The sequence below is a fragment of the Artibeus jamaicensis genome, unplaced genomic scaffold (assembly GCF_021234435.1).
Source record: "Artibeus jamaicensis isolate MK-2021 breed Jamaican fruit bat unplaced genomic scaffold, CSHL_Jam_final contig_64, whole genome shotgun sequence".
Classification (NCBI taxonomy): domain Eukaryota; kingdom Metazoa; phylum Chordata; class Mammalia; order Chiroptera; family Phyllostomidae; genus Artibeus; species Artibeus jamaicensis.
In genome coordinates this window covers 4,491,844-4,511,579 of record NW_026521911.1, presented here as the reverse complement: position 1 = coordinate 4,511,579, position 19,736 = coordinate 4,491,844, and the positions used below count along the sequence as shown (strand labels likewise).

Genomic DNA, 19,736 nt, shown 5'->3' with positions numbered 1-19,736 from the left:
ATTCCCTCCCACCCGCAGTAGAGCTGCGCAGGCGCGCTGTGGCAGCCCGCGCCTACCCCGCCTCCAGCTCACCACACCCGGGCAGGCGCAGTTCCCTGCGCTTGCCTGCCCGTTGAGAAGTCGGCGGAAAGGAAGGGGCGGGGGAGGAAGACTAAGGGAAGAGAGGGCACCCCCGGGCGCCAGGGTGCATTGTGGGAAGGAGGCGGCAGCGTCCCGGGCGGGCGGGAGGTGCACCAGCGGCGGCGGCGGTAAATCCTCCAGGCCGCTCACAGCACTGTGGAGCCGCATCCCCAGCTCGGCCTCGGACCGCGGCGCCCCTCCTGCCCCTCGCGGCTTCTAGCCCGCCCGCCCCTCCCCCCAGCGCGCCGGCTTTGCCGAGCCGGCCGGCCGGCCGGCTTGGCTCCCCTCCCCTGCCCCGACGGGCGGGCGGGCTGCCCTGAGGAGGCGGGGAGGGGAGAGGTGGGCCCGCCTGCGGGCGGGCGACGATGCCGAATTTCTGCGCGGCCCCCAACTGCACGCGGAAGAGCACGCAGTCGGACCTGGCCTTCTTCAGGTTCCCGCGGGATCCGGCCCGGTAAGCGGCGGGCGCGCAGCTGGCACCTGGGCCCACCTCCGCGGTGCCCGGGTCCGGGTCTGAGAGGGGTGTGTGTGGATGGGGGGCACAGTCTTCCACCCCAGCCTCAGACCCAGGTGGGGACCGGACCGCGAGCAGTTGACTTGTAGGCACCCGGGGATCTCGCAGCACGTGCGCCGGCGTAGGATCGGCGCTGAGGGCATCACCCGAAATAAGAGGCAACTAGGGTGGCGGGCAGGAGGGATAAGTGGGTTCTTGTCCTGGCTAGCTTACTCCGTGACTTCGGGCAAGTCACTTTCTTCTCTGAGCATTAGTTTCCCCAGCTGTCAAAAGAGGGACTTGGAGTCCATGATTGTGGCTACCGGGGCTCTTTTCTCTCCTTGCCACCACCTCCGGGACCTCGTTTCTTTTTTGGAGTCCGGCCACCTTGTTTGATCTCAAGTCACGTCACAACTGCTGTCTCCTTTGGACTTGCTCCTGGTTCAAATTCTGGCTCGGGCTGTTACTCATTATCTGCTTGGTTATTGTGGGGATAACGGAGCTGGCGGGGAGGAGGTAGGGGTGGGGGAAGTACGCATGAAGGCATGAAAATTAGCATTGAAACCTTCTTTGAAGTAACTTAACACGCTCTTAGAGAGAGTGATGGCATAGGGGCTGTGTTTGAAACGCTGAGGGTTCTTGGCCTCTCTTTGATTTAGTCATTTCAGATCAACACACCTACTAAGTGTGTTAGATGCTGGAAATTCACAAATGAATGAGTGTTGCTGCCTGCAGAAAGCTCGTAGTCCATTAAATATAAGCAGGTGATTGTCATATAACATGCTATTTATTAGTCCCACAGATACTTATTGAAGGCCTACTATGTGTTGGGCATTGTTCTGAGCACTGGGAGTGTACAGATGGACAATTCACAAAGTCCCTGTTCTCATGGAGTTAACAGTCTGGGGAGGGGGAATAGACAAACATACAGTGTGTCAGATGGACTCAACTAGTTTTGCTATGTAGAGAGTGGGTTAAGGAAGTTTTTAAGATGGGAGATACTAGGACATGTTTATACTGATGGTAATAAACTGGTAGGATAAATGTAGAATGTTGAGAGACCATATACAGAGAAATGTGGGGGGAGGCTTACCTCCCTGGATGTGTGTGTGAATACTGGTACACACACATCTGAATCAGGCATTTCCCTCAAGTTGACATTTGAGCTAAGATCTGAAGGCTGATCTCTACATAGGCTTTCTTGTGCAAAAGAAGTGAAAAAGCAGTACAGGAGGGTACTAGGCTGAATAAACAGCATGGGGAACAGCTCTAGAGTAGAAGTGATCACAGTGCACTCACGAAAATGAAGTAAGGCCTGTGAGGACGGGGGAGGGGAAAGGTGGTGTGATAGGAAGGTGGAATGGTGGATAAGGACCAGACTGTGCAGGGTCTACGACATACGAGGAGTTGGTTTTTAATCCTAAGAGTAATGAGAAACCACAAAGCAGGAAAAGATTCTCAAATTAGCTTTTTAAAAAGTTTACTCTGCAGCAAGGAGAAGGGGTTAGAGAAGGACAAAAGATATTTGGGAAGTAGATAAATTTGGGAAGTCATTCTGTTCTGCTAAAGGAAAATGCTACAGAATCTGGAGGACAGGAAGGAACAGTGACAGGAGGAGCTAGGAAAGGGGTAACATTGGTTAAGAAAAAGAGGTAATTGTATAAGTATGTATTCATATACGTGTACATAAATATATACGAGGACTGTCCAGAAAGTATCCAGCCACAAATTATGAAAAACAAAGGCATTTATTGAGGAAGATAAAAAGAAACATAATAGGACAGCAACACCTCAGTCCCCTTCAAAGTAGGCACCTTGCGATCTCACACAGTTCTCCCATTTGCCATCAGCTACCCCATCATATTTTCCTGAATCTCACTGATAGTTTGAAATCTCTTCCCTTTCAAAGGTGATTTTAGTTTTGGGAAAATCCAGAAGTCTCAGGGCACCACATCTGGGTCGTAGGGGAGCTACGTCACCAGGGTGATTAGATGTTTTGCCAAAAAAACTCTGCACATGCTGTGATGCATGAGCAGGCCCATTGTCGTAATGAAGCTGCCAATCACCAGTTGCTCATAGCTGTGGCTTTCCGAATCATCTGAATAGTTTCCATGGAGGAATGTTGTTCAAGCTTAGTGCAAAATTTGACACAGATTCGTTGCTCTACTTGCTCAGTCATTCTTTATATGATAGCCACACAGTACACATGCTCATTCAATTCCATCTACCATCCCCACTGACTAGTCCAGTGAAGTCATCATTGTTCACCCATGCACATTCCAGTCCACTTTTCATGGCTGCTAGGTTGTATTGATTTTGCACAAACCATTCTCACTATATTATCAATGGCTGGACTTTTCTGGACAGACCTCACATCAAAAAGACACTGTGGTCATATATATAATTTTTATAACTATTACTATAAAAAACATATACACAGAAGATCATAAATTATAAGTGCATGATTTGTTGGATTTTCAGATTGACATGTCCATGAAACGAATGCCTAGATTTAAAAAATGAAGAATATTATTAACATCCTAACTCTTATCTCCCCAGTTCTCTGACTTCATTGTCAGACTTCACACACATTAGATTAGTTGGTTATTGAGGAGAAGGGGAAGGGTGAGGGGAAGCTACTTTATTGTTATATGACATACATGGAGAAAAGTTCAAAAATGATAGTCTAGAACTTGATGACTTTTTATAGAATGAACATATCCAGGTAATGTTCAAGATATGGAACATTACCAGCACCTTAGAAGCCTTTTCTGTGTCCACACCTACTTGTTACCCCTCCCCAAATGTGTCCACTATTCTATCATCACTGTGTTGGACGTCTCCAAGGCCATCCCCATATTCAAAGATTGACTAGAAGATTGACAGCTAAGATTTATTACAGCAGTGTATTAAGAACACACATTAGATCATAAGGGGAGAAAACACAGGTAAAGTATGGAGGCATCCGTCTGTAGGCTGCCTTATGTTCTCCCCCTCTCATGGGCAGGGGCGAGGGGTCACCCAGAGCTCACTTTCCTCAGTAGTGAAAATGCAGCGACATGTGTGCCATGTTTTTCCTGGAGAACTCCATTAGAGACGCAGCACCTTACCATTTTGTTGGGAGTCTGATCACATAGCGTTCCTGCCTAGCATATACTAAAATTTCAGACTCTTGGAAGGATGGCAGGTGTTCTGTATAAATCATATTGTTTGCACAGTCTAGGCACAGTGAGCCACCTTATCAGCTAGGGCAAGTTTTATGTCAGCATAAGAAATTATTTACTAGACAAGTTGCCAGACACCAACCAAAAGGCCAATCTTATAAATAAGTCTTTCTAAGGGTAGTAATCACAGGCCTGCTCTGTTAACTCTCTGCGCAGTCACCATTGATTAATTTTGCCTATTTTGAATTTAATGAAAAAGGAATCACATAGTGTCCATGCCTGGCTTGTTTTCTCATCATTATGTTTGTGAGAACCACAAAATTCCTTCATTCCCATTGCCAAATATTCTGTATAGAATAGTACACCACAGTTAATTCCTTCTACTGTTGATAGGCAGAGTTGTCCCATTTCTCTTCAACATTTGATATTATCACTTTTATATTGCAGTCATTCTTCCGAGTATGTAGTAATATTTTGTTATAGTTTTAATTAATATTTCCCTAATGCCTAATGAGATTTTTTTTTCTTAAGTTTTTTGAGCATTTTTAAATGTGTATTGGCCATCTGAGTAATTGCAAAATGGCTATTCAAGTCTCTTGCTCATTTTTGCATTGGGTTGTCTGGTTTTTTTGTAGGGTTTCTTCATATATATTTTGAATGAGCCCATTGTTGGATATATGTGTTTCAGGTACCTTCTTCTATTTTGTGGATTGCCATTTCATTCTTAAATGGCTTCTTTTAATAAATAAAAGTTACTAACTTTAAAGTAGCCTAATTAATTCACCTTTTCCTCTTGAGCTGTGTGTACGCTGTCACCTTTAAGAGATCTTTGTCTGTTTCAAGGTTGTCTTTTAGAAGCATTATTGTCTTACCTTTCATATTTATATCTACAGTGCATTTGAAATTTATTTTTGTATATATGGTGTAAAAATAGGGGGCAAGAGCCCCAGCCAGTGTGGCTCCATTGGTTGGGGCATCGTCCCATAACCGATGGGTTGCAGGTTTGATCCTTAGTCCAGGTGCATAAGGGGGCAAGGCAGCCAGTCAGTGTTTCTCTCTCACATTGATGTTTCTCTCTCTCTCTCCCTCTCTCTATAAAAGCAGTGAAAAAATGTCCTTAGATGAGGGTTTAAAAAAATTGGAGTCAAGATTCTCTTTTTCATATTAATATCTAACTCGACTGAGCACTATAAAACATTGTCTTTATTGCTATGGAATGGCATCTTTATCTTAAGTGTCCATACCTCTGCATTTTGTTCCATTGTTTAATCCTATGCTAATACCACACTCTCTCATTAATAAGCTGTATAATACAGCTTAAGGTTTGGTAGTAGAAGTCTTTCAATGTTTTCTTTTTCAGGATTGTTTTTGGTCCTTTGAATTTCTGTCTTAAAAAGTTTTAGAATCATCTTGTCATTTCTCTCTCTGACACACACACATGCACACATACAAAACTGCAAAAAGGAGCTTGTTGGGATTGTGATTGTATTGAATGAGTAAATCAGTTTGGGGAGAATTGATATCTTTAGAATTCAGTGTACCAACCTGTGTGAGACAGTTTTTATACCAAATATTTAGGTGTTGAACTGTGAAAGACATATATGGTAATTGCACAACCATGTAAATATATGATTAGAATGCAGACACTTTAGGCATCTTTACTGTATGTAGCAGTGCTTCTTGGCCGAATGAAATGCTGTACAATGTAGGTGTGGTTTTAGTTTAGGTTAGATAACATTTCACCATGGTTTTATGTTACATAGTGGGGTGGAGGGAATCAGTGTTAGAGAGAGTGTGGAGGGGTGACATGTAGTGTTGAGACATAAGAAAATACAAAATAAATAACTATAAGATAAATGTTTTCAAATTTGTGGCACTTACTCATGGCAGAATTTTATTCTTAGAAATGTGAGGAGTGAGAGAAAGATCTAGTTAAAACCTTTAGCAAATTACTTAACAGTTTTGTGCTTTCATTTCTTCATCTGCACAAAGGGGATAAGAGTAGTAACCCCTTTGGAAAGGGCTTAGAATAGTGCCTGGCTCATCATCAGTGCTTATTGTTTGTTTTTCTGCTGATATTTAAGCACCAAGAGGACATGGATCTTGTCTTGTTCAGTGTTCACCTAGATTGTGTAGGCACCAATCACTGCATTCATGGAGCTTGAAATCTAGTCTGTACATGTCACTGTAAACACTAAATCACGTGTGTAGTAAGACTGTCATGCTTCCATAAGAAACTAGTTAATTCATAGAACACCTACTTAATAATTCCCTACAGTGACAGTGCTGCTTTATATTCTTGTTTAAGTTGAAATCCTGCGGGGAGAGTGAGGCCACTGATTGGCCTCATGGGCGTGCAGCTTTTTCCTTGTACTGCTGGTGACGGAGTCTCCTCTGAGGCTTGGAGTCTGGGGAGTTGAAAGACTCAGGTTTAAGTTCTAATTTTGCTGCTGATTTTGTACATGACTGAGCAAGTTACTTCTTAATCTTGCCTGTAATTGAATGCACTAAATGATATCTAAGGTATCTTCCAGCTCTCATTTTGTTAGTAGTCAACTTCACTGAATTATGTTCTGTGGGTAGTAGGAAGCAGGAATCCACTGCTTTGAAACTGAATGCTGAATTTTAAACGTTGAACTCATATTCCATATTGTATTTTGGTTTTATTTATAGATGCCAGAAGTGGGTGGAAAATTGTAGGAGAGCAGACTTAGAAGATAAAACACCCGATCAACTAAATAAACATTACCGATTGTGTGCCAAGCACTTTGAGACCTCTATGATCTGTAGAACTGTAAGTAAGAGGAGGGCTTGGGTTTTTTGTTTTCTCACTCAGTATTTGATTGGACCTGTGAACCTTTCTCTGTTAATGTCATAGAGTATCTTTATATCTTTATACCCTGGCACTTTTTTTTAATTGAAGACGAATTTGGAGCTGAATAGTATCTATTTTCTTAAAAAGCTGTTGGTGTTTTCTTTCTTTTTTTTAACCCCCGTTTCTCATGCCCCATTCCTACTCACCAGAGGTAGCCACTTTTTTTTTTTTAAGGTTTCACTTATATATTTTCAGAGAAAGGGGAGAGAGGAAGAGAGGGAGAGAAACATCCATTGGTTGCCTTCTGCATGTCCCCAACAGGGGACCTGGCCCGCAACCCAGACATGTGTCCTGACTGGAATTGCACCAGGGACCTTTCACTTCACAGGCTGGCGCTTAATCCGCTGAGCCACACCAGCCAGGTCTGAGGTAGCCACTTTTAAACCTGTATAGCCTTCAGAAAATTTTACACTATTATAAAAGTATATATTTGTTTAAGGTAAAGTTGATGTTTTTCTTTGGTGCAGCTTCTCTAGAGCTTTTTTATGAGTGAAATCTTCATCTAGGAATGGAGCTCTTTGTTTTCATGTTTTTATTTTATGTGTAACCGTTAGAACCAACTCTTACTTTTTATGTGCTAGGTACAATGGGAAGCAGATCACATAATTAACGTAAGGAAATATTTCCATCAATAATTTGAAATTTCATATCAAGAACTGGATGTCTCTTACGACTGTTAACTGAATTTAGCCGAGTCACTTCCCCTCTTAGGCCCCAATTTCTAATGAAATCAGACATCGTCATTACTAACGTCTAAGTTTTTAACCATCTTTGTTTTGTTATTGCTAGGATTCATGAAAGGCACACATGCAGCAGAATTGGTTGAAATGGAGCAGACTCGAAACACTAGAAACTAGTTAGGAAGACAGTTTTGTTGAACAAGATTGTTTAGGTATAACTACTGTATCATCCCAGATATTAGAATAGACATAAAATTGATGTGAAGGTACACTGTATATTGTTATGCAGCAATTTATTTTGATATTTTTTTCAGATACATTTTGCAGAGGCATCAGAAAACTAAAGAATGATTGGGTTATTTTATTTCTCAAAATTAATTGAAGCAGATACTTGTGAAGTCATTGGGAGGTGAGCCAATTCCGGTTCAACAGTTTAATCACAACTATTTGAGGGATAATTTTGCCTTGCTTTGTTCAGAGGGGAATAATGATCAACCATCATAAGAGGTTTCTTATGTTAAAAGGCAGATTACTTTGTTTTGACAATAAGTAAAAATATCCCAAATTATTATTTTAAATACATAAGCCATGTCCATTTTATATCTTTATGTTAGTAATAAATATGGTTTCTTAATTAGATAATTCCAGTAAAGTTAATACGAGAAATTTAAAATATAGTTCACTCATATTCTTATTTAGTCAGAGCATAGAAAAGGATGATGAGTTATTTTTGCTTTTTAAATTTCCACGTGATTCTTCAATCTTGAATAAATTAATGCAAATGTGAGAAAATGTTTTTTCTATTCATATAGAAGGTAGGCTATTAAAAGCAGGATTACCTGATAAAAATCTCATCAGTAAACATTCGTGGTTAGTTCGGCCCAAACCACATGTTATCTTTAATGCTAGAGTGTATAGGATCACTGCTTTACTCTCAAACCTTAGTTCAGCAGTTAAAGATTAAATCTTGATACTGAGTTAAAATTATCATGCACATGAATTGAATATAGCCCTTTTTGGCATGCATACTTATAAAGAAATATTTTTTTAACATTGCATGTTTTCCATTCATATATTCTGTTTTCTGGTCTGTAATATTTTTAATAGAAAATTAAAAATGAATTTTAATTTAAAAATTCATTAGAATGCTTTATCCTTCACCTCCTTATTTAATAATCGGTAGGATACCAAGAGTTGACTGTGTATGTTTGTGAGTTTGCTTTTTTGAGATGATTGTAAGTGGGAAAGATAGGACACTTTGTGGGTATGACACAGTTTTGCTCTCTTCGGTGATTGTGTCCTGAATCAGTCCTTGATTCAAACTCCCTAGTAGAGTCAGAGTAATTGGCCCAGCGTTATAAGTTGGGTATCATTAAGAAATAGGTATTTTTCTTTTGTTTTCTATGAGGCTTTGGATTGAACTAGAAAGTACTGAATCTGAATAGAAATTCTTCCCCAATATATTTAACAGCTCTTTGTTTAAAACTTAAGGTAGTGTGTTTCCTTTAGTTTTATAGAGTTGACGCTTGAACAACACAGAGGTTAAGGTGCTGTTACCCCTTGCAGTCAGAAAATCTGCATATAACTTTGACTCTCCAGAAACTTAACTACTAGTAGCCTACTGTTGACCAGAATCCTTTCTGATAATGTAAACAATTAACACATAGTTTGTGGCATATATATACTGTATTCTTACAATAAAGTAAACTAGAGAAAAAATTTTCCAAAGAAAATCATAAGGAAGCAAAAATTCATTTACAGAATTTATTGAAAAAAATCCACATGTAAGTGTACCTGTGCAGTTCACTGTGATGTTCAAGGATAAACTGTATCTTCCTTCATATCTTCTGAACCTTCCTTCCCTGGGTGAAAAAATATGGAAGTCGTTATTTTTCTTTGGCATATATTTTGACCAGGCTTTAATAGTCAGCTTTCACACAATCAGTGCTCCCAAGAAAGCTTTAAAAAATGAAGTATGTTTTGTCTTTATCAGTACAAATTCGGGAAGAAATGAACAGCACTGCTACTTTGGATGAGCTAGGTGGTGGGGAAGGGAGGAATGTAGTAGCTGTTATTCATCTGCTCCTCCACCTCTTTTTTTTTAAATCCTCACCCAAGGGTATGTTTATTAGCTAGGAGATTGAACACACAACCTAGGCATGTGCCTTGACCAGGAATTGAACCCGCAGCCTTTTGATGTATGGGACAAAGCCAACAACTGAGGCCCTCGGCCAAACTGTCACTAAGTATGCATGACCTTTTAGCCAGGTTGGATTGCATTAACAGGAATTAGGATAGAGCATATAATCATCCTTCAATGATAAGAATATTAGAATTAGAAGGGGATTTAGGAAGATTCCTAGTTCAGTGTTTATACAAGTGTGATTATGTATATCACTTTCGCTATGAGTGATTTCAGGTGGCACCCGAATCAATTTTTACTTTACAAGTTTTGTAATATGTGTTAAATATATAACCAGCCCATCAAACCATCATTTTTAGTTTTTCTTGCTTAAGACAATGGCAGCTAAAGAAGTGAGTGGGTCATGTAAAAGTGCAGATGACATAACTGAGACGGTGAGCCTGGCGATCGTTAGGAAATGCGGGTCTGGTTCAGCGGCGTTCAGCCGGTGTTTGTGCCGCAAGAATTTTTATAAAACAGGCAATACCTGACTCTGTAGTCGGGGGCAAGGACCTCTTTTTCCCTTACATTCTAAAATAAAATAAAACAACAGCCAACACAACAGTAGCCATCTGGTGTGAATGAGTCAAAGTTATACCTATTTTTTTTGTCAGACCAACAAAAAAATGTAATATATTTTGGGGTGTGCTGTAAAATTTTAGCAATTAGCTTGTGTGTGCCATAAGAAGTAAAAGATTGAAAATTGCTGTGTTAGTTTAATACCTGAATTTTATTCAGAAGAGGAACTGAGGTCCAAAAGGGAAATTATTTGACCAGGGTCTTACAGTGAGTCACTGATATAGTTTGGACTAGTTTCTAAGTCTCATGGGTCCCATTCCAATATTATTTCATTGTGTCCTGGTGCTTCTCAAAAATAGTGGCAAATGTGGACTGAACAGCAGGTAAAGGAGGGAAGAATTACTATAGAAAACGCAAGAGGCTAGATTGATTGAGAAACTTGTGCCTGCCATAGATTTGGCGGGCTCATGGAAGGGCAAAATAGATAAAACAGCTGGGAGTCTGAATTAAAAATATATGTGCAGAATGAAAATACATTTTGTTTTTATGCCTATCATTAGTTCAGTTTCTTAATTTATAATAGTAATATTGCTAAAAGAGCAAATACAAAAAGAGTTATAAATAATAAGCTGATCTGGATTGACATCCTCAGTTCTTCGAGTCTGTCTCTACACGGTAGAGCTAGATTGAAGGAGTACTGGGGAAATCATTAACGTAGAATTTTACTTATGTGTAATACATTCTTAAAGACTAGCTCTGGATTAACACATTTTTCTTTTTCAGAGTCCTTATAGGACAGTTCTTCGAGATAATGCAATACCAACAATATTCGATCTTACCAGTCATTTGAACAATCCACATAGTAGACACAGAAAACGAATAAAAGAATTGGTACGTCAATGTGCATTCAGCTTTCCCACTCCCCGTTATGCTATGAAATCAAGTATAGATGTATTCATGTTAAAATTGCACCAAGTTATTCTCTATTCAAAGGTACTAATGTGGGAGGTGAATGCTATGGCTCTTGTTGAAGTAGCTGGCATGTAAAGTGATTAGTTTGTGTTACTATTTAAATTGGAAGCTCTCTCAAATTTACCCAATTGATACTCATTGACTTAGGCAAAAGTGTGCTGTTAATTACAGGCCACTAGCTCATCCCTTCTTGGGAAGAAAACAAAAACAAGACGCAAAATACTACTTTTTCTTTTATAGTAAGTAAAGTGGAACTGAGGTATGTTTCCAGAATTCAGTACAAATGGATACAGAGAGGGAAAATATAAAAGTAAAGACATGGGTAATTTTACCTGTTAAGTACTGACAAGGTTTAGAAAAAGCTTTTAAATCTCTGTACATGGCATCAGTTATGCATGTTTTTATATTCCCTTGATATCCTTTAGTTCTGATCTTTGAAACCTGTCTGCCTTTTGTTGACCTTAGGCCAACAAAATTAAATTACTCAGACTGCTCAGTCCATGGCTTTCTCTTATCATTACCGCCAGTAGGGCCCTTACTCTGTTTCTGTACCATTCCTCCCCTCCCTGTTAGTATCTATGCTAGTGTCTTTTAATGTAAGTTATTTCACTCTTCCTGTTACGTGCTTTTTTCAGTTAACATTTATGTGATTTTCCTCTGTTTACCTTTCATATTTAGAGCTTTAATCCTTTTGGAGTTTTATGTATGGTGTCCAATAGAGATAGAATTTTACTTTTCTTTTTATAGAGAGAATCAGTTTTCCCAACATGGCCTGTTACTCCATCCTTTCTTCCGCTGGTATAACATTCCACCTCTGTCGTATACAAGTTTACACATATGCGGGGCCGTTTCTGGGGGCTCCGTTCTGTCCTGTCGGAACGGTTGTTTGCAGCTGTACCACACTGATTTTATAGCTATGACTTTATAACCTATCTTACTTGCAGATAGGGTTATTTCTTAACTCTCCTTTTTCAAACTTGTGGTCAGAGTTTATAGTCATAACTTTATAGTCAGAGTTTTTGTCATAACTTGTTGGCCTCATTGAGATGAGGTCAACTCATTTCAGTGAACTTTTCATTGCATCTGTTGCGTAGAAAAGTTTACGATTTTTTTCATTCTTTAATGGGGTGAATAGCACTGATGGGTTTTTTAATGTTGGACCATCTTAATATTCCCATGAAATGTTGGCCTATAGTTTTTTTATGCACTCCATTTATCCAGTTACAATATCAAGGTTCTGTTAGACTTATGAGTTGAATAGCTTTCCTTTTTTTAAAATCTCTTAATTTTTCTAGTAAAACTTGTATAAGGTAGATACTGTCTGCTTTTGAAAATTAGATCGAATGTTGTAAAACCATCAGAGGGCTTATGCGGGTGGGAGATATGTTGATTGCCATTTCGGTTTATTTACTGGTTTTCTCTTTCTTCTGTGTTTTTTTTGTGTTTCCAAACGTTTATGAACTTTAGGGTTTGGAATGATTACCTTTCTCTGCTCCTAAAATTATTTTAATAGTCTTTTCAAAGAAACAGTGCTTAGTTTGATCAGCAAATGCGGTACTTGTTAGCTATTTTATTGGTTTCTTCTTTGAGTTGAGGGATTTACTTTTTGGCTCTTTTTTCCAGCTTCTTGAAAATTTAGCTGACATTTATATACATCAAAGTTATAAATGTCTATAAGTATGTTTTTGCTATATCTCACAATTTTAGACATGTACTGTGTTCATTGGTCAGCTAGCTGTGAGTTATTTTGTAATTCCCCATATTTCTTTAACAGGATAATTTTTTAAAGATTTTGTTTATTTATTTTTAAAGAGAAGGGATAGGAGGGAGAAAGGGGGAGAGAAACATCAGTGTGTGGTTGCCTCTCGAGTGCCTCCTTCTGGGGACCTGGCCCGCAGCCTGGGCACATGCCCTGACTGGGAATCGAACCCATGACCCTTTGGTTCACAGGCCGGCACTCAATCCACTGAGCCATACCAGCTGGGGCTAACATAGCATAATTCTTGTTTTTAGTTCCCAGGCATGAGTATGTTTTTTAAAATCATTTTGTATTTTTTATTTCAAATGTTATTAGGTGATACATAGAGGATATATACAGTGTATGTGATGTTGATTTTTCTAGGGTTTTTTTTTTGTTTTTTTGCGTTTATTATTGCTGTTGAAATCTGTTGCTAGCCTGATTCTTGTTCATTTTTAGGTGACTTGCCTTTTCTTCCTTAGAACCTTTAGTATTTTTTTAATATTTAACATTTTAAGTTTTGCTAAACTAGTTCTAGATATGAGGGTTTTTTCTTATTCAGACTTGAACATTTTTAAGTTCTGAGAAGTCCTCAGTTTTTACTTCTTGCTACATCTCTGTACCTCCGTTTGTTTTTCTGGGACTTCTCGTAGACGAATGCTGACACTACACAGCAATCCTCTCGGTTTTCTTAGTCCTGCGTACCAGCGGCGAGGAGCGCAACGCGTCCCTTCCTGCAGCTGCTATTTCTCTGTGCTCCGCCCCCCAGGGAACCTCACACACCTTACAGGAGGCACACTGTTCCAGATCTGCCGTCCTTGTCACTCTGCAGCCCATAGGATAAGGAGGGATAGTTTCGGGTTGGCCAGCCTGCTGAAATATTTCTTCGTATCATATCATGTCCCATGCTGCCCAGCAGGTACCCTGCTGTTTCCAGCTGTCACTGATAATGCTGCTTTTCTCCCCTGGCATAGTAATGGGGTGTGTTGTGATCTAATCATTGTAATGGAGTGAGAGGGAGAGGAAAGGACACAACTAGAAAGTCTTCCTCATTCTAACCCTCATGTGCTTGGCTGTCTGTGCTGTATGCATTCACTTCTTTTCCGTGTGTCTGGCACTGTGTCACTCTCTGCTTCCCAGGGATTTCTTGTAGCGATTGTGTTATGTTCTGGAATCCAGCAATTCCCTCTCATATGTCATCTCCCTGTATTAGAATGGGGCAGGGAGTGGGGTGCATGATTTGTCCCTTTAAATTTGGTCTCAAGTGCCGTGGTATAATTCATGCCTCTTGTTAGCCAGTAAACACTTATAATCCAAACTTAAGATGATTTAGGTATAAAGTAAGTTAAATGATGTATTCTTTTTTCTCTGTTATTTTATTATAAATTTGGAGTCATTAAGCAAATTAATTGTTCTGGTTTTCCCATCATCTATCTGTTTAAAGAATGTTTTGTTATAAAAAAAATTTTGCTTTTGACAGAACTGAATTTGACTCCAAGTTTGCTTTTTACTTGTGAGTCTACATGATATACTAGAGTTTAGTTTTCTTAAAAATGTTTTTTCTTTTTACTTGTCATTTAGAGTGAAGATGAAATCAGGACACTGAAACAGAGAAAAAGTAAGTACTAGTACTAATGACTCAACTTCTAAATGCCTTTTAAAAAGGCCTTGACCTGGTAAGGACAAATAAATATGTTTTGTGTTCCAAACCTACTGTGAGAAAGATGTAGGATTGTGGTAGGCATTGTTCTGCGGTTTGGAATTGTCTGTGCAACTAAACCCTTAGTTCAGTTTGTCTTGATCGAGTGCCACTGCGCCGTGCACTTGGCACACTAGGTGCTTTCGGGGGGTGCGGGGGGCAGGCTCACAGTGTCCCAGGATAGGGAAGGAAAGGCAGCAGTCAGGACAGAAGCAGAACCTCTGTCCTTATGATGTGTAGTGCATAGTAGTTCTTGGTAATTGTTTAAGGAATAAATGCTGTGGGGACACTTAGCCTTATAGAGGGGAAGAGTCCAGTAGCCTTTCTGCAGGTACTGATGCCCAAGCTGTGTCACTAAAGGCTGAGGACTAGAAGTTGTCTTTGTTCTTATCAGTTATTACTATTACTCCTCCTCCTCTACCTCCTAGTCCTCCTAGTATCACTAACATAACTTTTTATTGAGTGCTTACTGTGTACCAAGTCATGATTCTAATTGCCTTACTTATATCAATTCATTTAATTCTCACAATAGCCCTGAAGTAAGTACTATGATTTTTCCCCTTTATAGTTGAGGAGACATGGACTCAGGCAAAGAAAGGAGGGAAGGGTGTCCTGTGCAGAAGTGAGTGGGTTGAAACAGGGTGCCAGGTTTGAGGAACTACATTCATTTTGTTTTTTCGGAGCCTTTAATAACTCATGATTGTTAGGAATGGACCCAGAGGGGGCCGCAGAGGCAGGACTTGCAGGGTTGTGTGCACGACTGTGGGCAGGACACTTAACTTCAGGACCTCAGTTTTCCCATCCGAATGGAAGAGATGAGGCTAAGATTTCTGAAAAAAATGTATGAATATACCTGATACTATATTTGTTTTTAAAGGGTATCTCATCTTCCATATAAAAATACAGCTTAATGATTTTATAGAAACAGCATCAGCATGGGCCTTGGAGCCAGACAAGATTTCACCTTCATCTTTCCAACTGCATCTGTGACCTTGAGCAGTTATTTGTCAAATGGGGTTGGTACCACCTTTCTGTAGAGGGGGTAATGGGATACACAGAGAAGGGCAACACAGTACCTCATACATACTGATTCTCTTCCTGTCTCTTTTTCTGGGGGCAGGGACTGTCTTATACTCTGTGTGTGATGTGCCTTGTTACGTTTGTAAGAAAGTGTTCTTCTGTTACAGCATTGACATGTCTTATTTTAATCTCTGTTACTAGTCTGTGGGCTAGTTGGTGCTCTGAATATTAAATTAGTTTGTAGATTTTAAATATTTAACCAATCAAGAATGAATGTTTTTGTTTGTATAGTTCCTTATAAGCCTGTTTATAAAATTAATTCTTTGTTTTCCAGTTGAGGAAACTTCTGAACAAGAACAAAAACATAAAGAAATAAACAACAGCAATGCTCAGAATCCCAGTGCAGAAGAAGGGGCTGAAGAACACGATGAAGATATTTTACCTCTAACCCTTGAAGAGAAGGAAAACAAAGAATATTTAAAATCTTTATTTGAAATTTTGATTCTTATGGGAAAACAAAACATACCTCTGGATGGACACGAGGCTGATGCGGTCCCAGAAGGTCTCTTCACTCCCGATAACTTCCAGGCCCTGCTGGAGTGCCGGATAAATTCTGGCGAAGAGGTTCTGAGGAAGCGCTTTGAGGCCACAGCAGTCAACACGCTGTTCTGTTCAAAAACACAGCAGAGACAGATGCTGGAGATCTGCGAGAGCTGCATTCGGGAGGAAACCCTCAGGGAAGTGAGAGACTCGCACTTCTTTTCGATTATCACTGATGACGTAGTGGACATAGCAGGGGAAGAGCACCTGCCTGTGTTGGTGAGGTTTGTGGACGACGCTCATAACCTGAGAGAGGAATTTGTGGGCTTCCTGCCGTACGAAGCCGATGCCGAAATTTTGGCGATGAAATTTCACACTACGATAACTGAGAAGTGGGGGTTAAACATGGAGTATTGTCGCGGCCAGGCTTACATTGTGTCGAGTGGATTTTCTTCCAAGATGAAAGTTGTTGCTTCTAGACTTTTAGAGAAATATCCCCAGGCTGTCTATACACTCTGCTCTTCCTGTGCCTTAAATATGTGGTTGGCAAAATCGGTCCCTGTTACGGGGGTGTCTGTTGCATTAGGAACAATTGAGGAAGTTTGTTCTTTTTTCCATCGATCGCCACAACTGCTTTTAGAGCTTGACAGTGTCATTTCTGTCCTCTTTCAGAACAATGAAGAAAGGGGTAAAGAACTAAAGGAAATTTGCCATTCTCAGTGGACAGGCAGGCATGATGCTTTTGAAATATTAGTAGACCTCCTGCAAGCACTTGTTTTATGTTTAGATGGAATAAACAGTGACACAAATGTGCGATGGAATAACTGTATAGCAGGCCGAGCATTTGTACTCTGTAGTGCGGTGACGGACTTTGATTTCATTGTTACTATTGTTGTTCTTAAAAATGTTCTATCTTTTACAAGAGCCTTTGGGAAAAATCTCCAGGGGCAAACTTCTGATGTCTTCTTTGCAGCCAGTAGCTTGACGGCCGTGCTGCATTCCCTAAATGAAGTGATGGAAAATATTGAAGTTTATCATGAATTTTGGTTTGAAGAAGCCACCAATTTGGCAACCAAACTTGATATTCAGATGAAGCTCCCTGGGAAATTCCGCAGAGCTCATCAAGGGAACCTGGAATCTCAGCTGACATCTGAGAGTTACTATAAAGAAGCTCTAAGTGTTCCAACAGTGGAACACATTATTCAGGAACTGAAAGATATATTCTCAGAACAGCATCTCAAAGCTCTTAAATGCTTATCTCTGGTACCCTCTGTCATGGGACAGCTCAAATTCAATACTTCGGAGGAGCACCATGCTGACATGTACAGAAGCGACTTACCCAATCCTGATACACTCTCAGCTGAGCTGCACTGTTGGAGAATCAAGTGGAAACACAGAGGAAAAGATATAGAGCTTCCATCCACCATCTATGAAGCCCTCCACCTGCCAGACATCAAGTTTTTTCCTAATGTTTATGCATTGCTGAAGGTCCTGTGTATTCTTCCTGTGATGAAGGTTGAGAATGAGCGCTATGAAAATGGGCGGAAGCGTCTCAAAGCGTACCTGAGGAACACTCTGACAGACCAAAGGTCGAGTAACTTAGCTCTGCTTAACATAAATTTTGATATAAAACATGATTTAGACTTAATGGTGGACACATACATCAAACTATATACAACCAAATCAGAGCTTCCTACAGATAATTCAGAAACCATCGAAAATACCTGAGAGACTTTAAAAACCAGGTTTTCTCTTATACTTGATATTGAAAAAAATCTAAGAAATTTGAAAACATCTTATACAAACACTATAAGGTGTATGTAGGCTACTTAATCACTGAATATCTTGAGTACATTAGTCTATTTAAATGGCCCCCGTTTGAAGTCTCATGCTTTGGAGAACTAACTGTTCTTCTAGAAGATCGCATTGAAAGTGCCATGTGACAGATCTGCAAGTCTCTGCTTGCGGCACTTTGCAATTGTTTTCATTAAGTCACTTAGACAACATTTATTATCACTGTGGATCCAGTTGACTGGGAGTGAGTTATCAGTTCTTTGAAGAAATAAATTTTGAGGAAGTGTGGAAGGAAGGAGTACATTTTATGAAATCTTACAGTGAATCTCACAACTAACATTTGAAGAGCAGTAGTTTTAAGTATGCTATTAAAAACCGTAATGGACAGTTAAGGGAATTACCAGAGAGTGAAAGAAAAATGAGCTTGCCAAACAAGGATTTCAGTGTAGATCTTGACGTTATTCAATGATCTAAAAAGAGACGAGATACAGTTAAAGATTGAACGGAAGAGCCTGCCATCGTTGTTCCACATCTGGTTGTTGCTGTTTACATTCCTTCGTTGAGCCTATGTCTTCATAAGCTTTTTAGCAGAAATATGCTGAACACTTCTGTTTTACGGTCAAGACAAGATTGGAGGCCATGGGGACTGACATGATTTGTCTGTTTTATTCTGTTTCCATGACTATATCTACTGCCTTGTCTTGATTTATAAGGAAAACCTGGAAAACCTACAAAATTGTGTTTTGTGGTTATCTAGGAATAATAGAGAAAATATTGCTGTTATTTTTGGTGAAGAAAATCAATTTTGTATAGTTTATTTCACCATAAATAAAATGTGAATTTTGTTTAAAGTTCAAGTATTTTATTTTTGGTGGGGACAAAATAGATTCTTCTGGTAAATTCCCTTTTTAAAAATATTACCTTCACAATAAGATAGGTTTATTTATTTACTTTTTGGTTTATGGATTATTGGGGACATTTTAATTAAGAAATTATTAAATAAGGTTTCTCTAACTTATTTTAAAATATTATATATATATATACATATATAATATGCTATATGACCCCTGATACAAATTGTCGGGGTTTGTGCAGTTGTTGCTGGCTGAAATGGGAATGAATGAATGTGATGGCAGATTTGTCACTGAGTTCTTTTATGTTGGGATAACAGAGTTTCAGAAAACAGAATGGGGTGCATTTGTTGAGTGCTGCATCTTAATACCTAGCGGTACATTTCCCTGTCATTGACAAGCCTGGCAGATATGTCAAATGAGGACACATTACCAGTGCAGGTCATAAAGATGTCAGAGTTTATCTTGTAGCCAGAGCTCTGAGGGGTATCTCTGTCATTGGCAGAAAGAACTGATCAGGTTTATGATAGCAGGATGACAGTGGAGGAGACACAGCTGGCCTTTTTCATTAGTTACTTGTTACTGCTTAACAACATTCTAAAGTTTAGTGACTTTGAAAAACAGTTTACCATTTCTCACAGTTTTGCAGCTTGGTTCAGTGGTTCATCTGGGCTCTCCTCATTCAGCCAGCAGATTGGCTGGGGCTGGGTGGAACAGCTGGCCCTCTCCACATGGTCCTTTATCTTGGGCTTCTGGCCTGACGGTCTCAGTGCTGAGGAGGCGGAGGCAGTAGTATCAAAGCCTCTGCGCAAGGACTGACAGAACATTGCTTTCACCACGTTCTTTTGGTCAAAGCAAGTCACAAGGCTGGTCCAGATTTAAAGCATGAGGAAACGGACTGCTCATCTTGATTGGAGGAGCTGCAAAACACAGCCCCATTTTCAGTAATAATGTACCCGAAACATTTATGCAACAGTTATTGGTTAGCAAGTACATTTTAAGGGGCACATAATTTCTCTTTATGATCCCTGTATGTTTTTTAAAAGCTTAAAAACCCTAATTTGTTAAGAGGCATGTTCACAAGCTCTG

General features: G+C 39.8%; 1 protein-coding gene across 1 annotated transcript; it reads left to right on the top strand.

Annotated features, from left to right (window-relative positions):
* The first annotated feature begins 195 nt into the window (after positions 1-195).
* On the top strand, positions 196-18,647 carry THAP12 (THAP domain containing 12). Its single transcript, XM_037131517.2, has 5 exons — positions 196-574; positions 6,451-6,571; positions 10,817-10,924; positions 14,325-14,361; positions 15,797-18,647. Exons 1-5 carry the CDS (start codon positions 486-488, stop codon positions 17,728-17,730), a joined length of 2,289 nt encoding a protein of 762 aa, XP_036987412.1. The 5' UTR covers positions 196-485; the 3' UTR covers positions 17,731-18,647.
* The last annotated feature ends 1,089 nt before the right edge of the window (positions 18,648-19,736 follow it).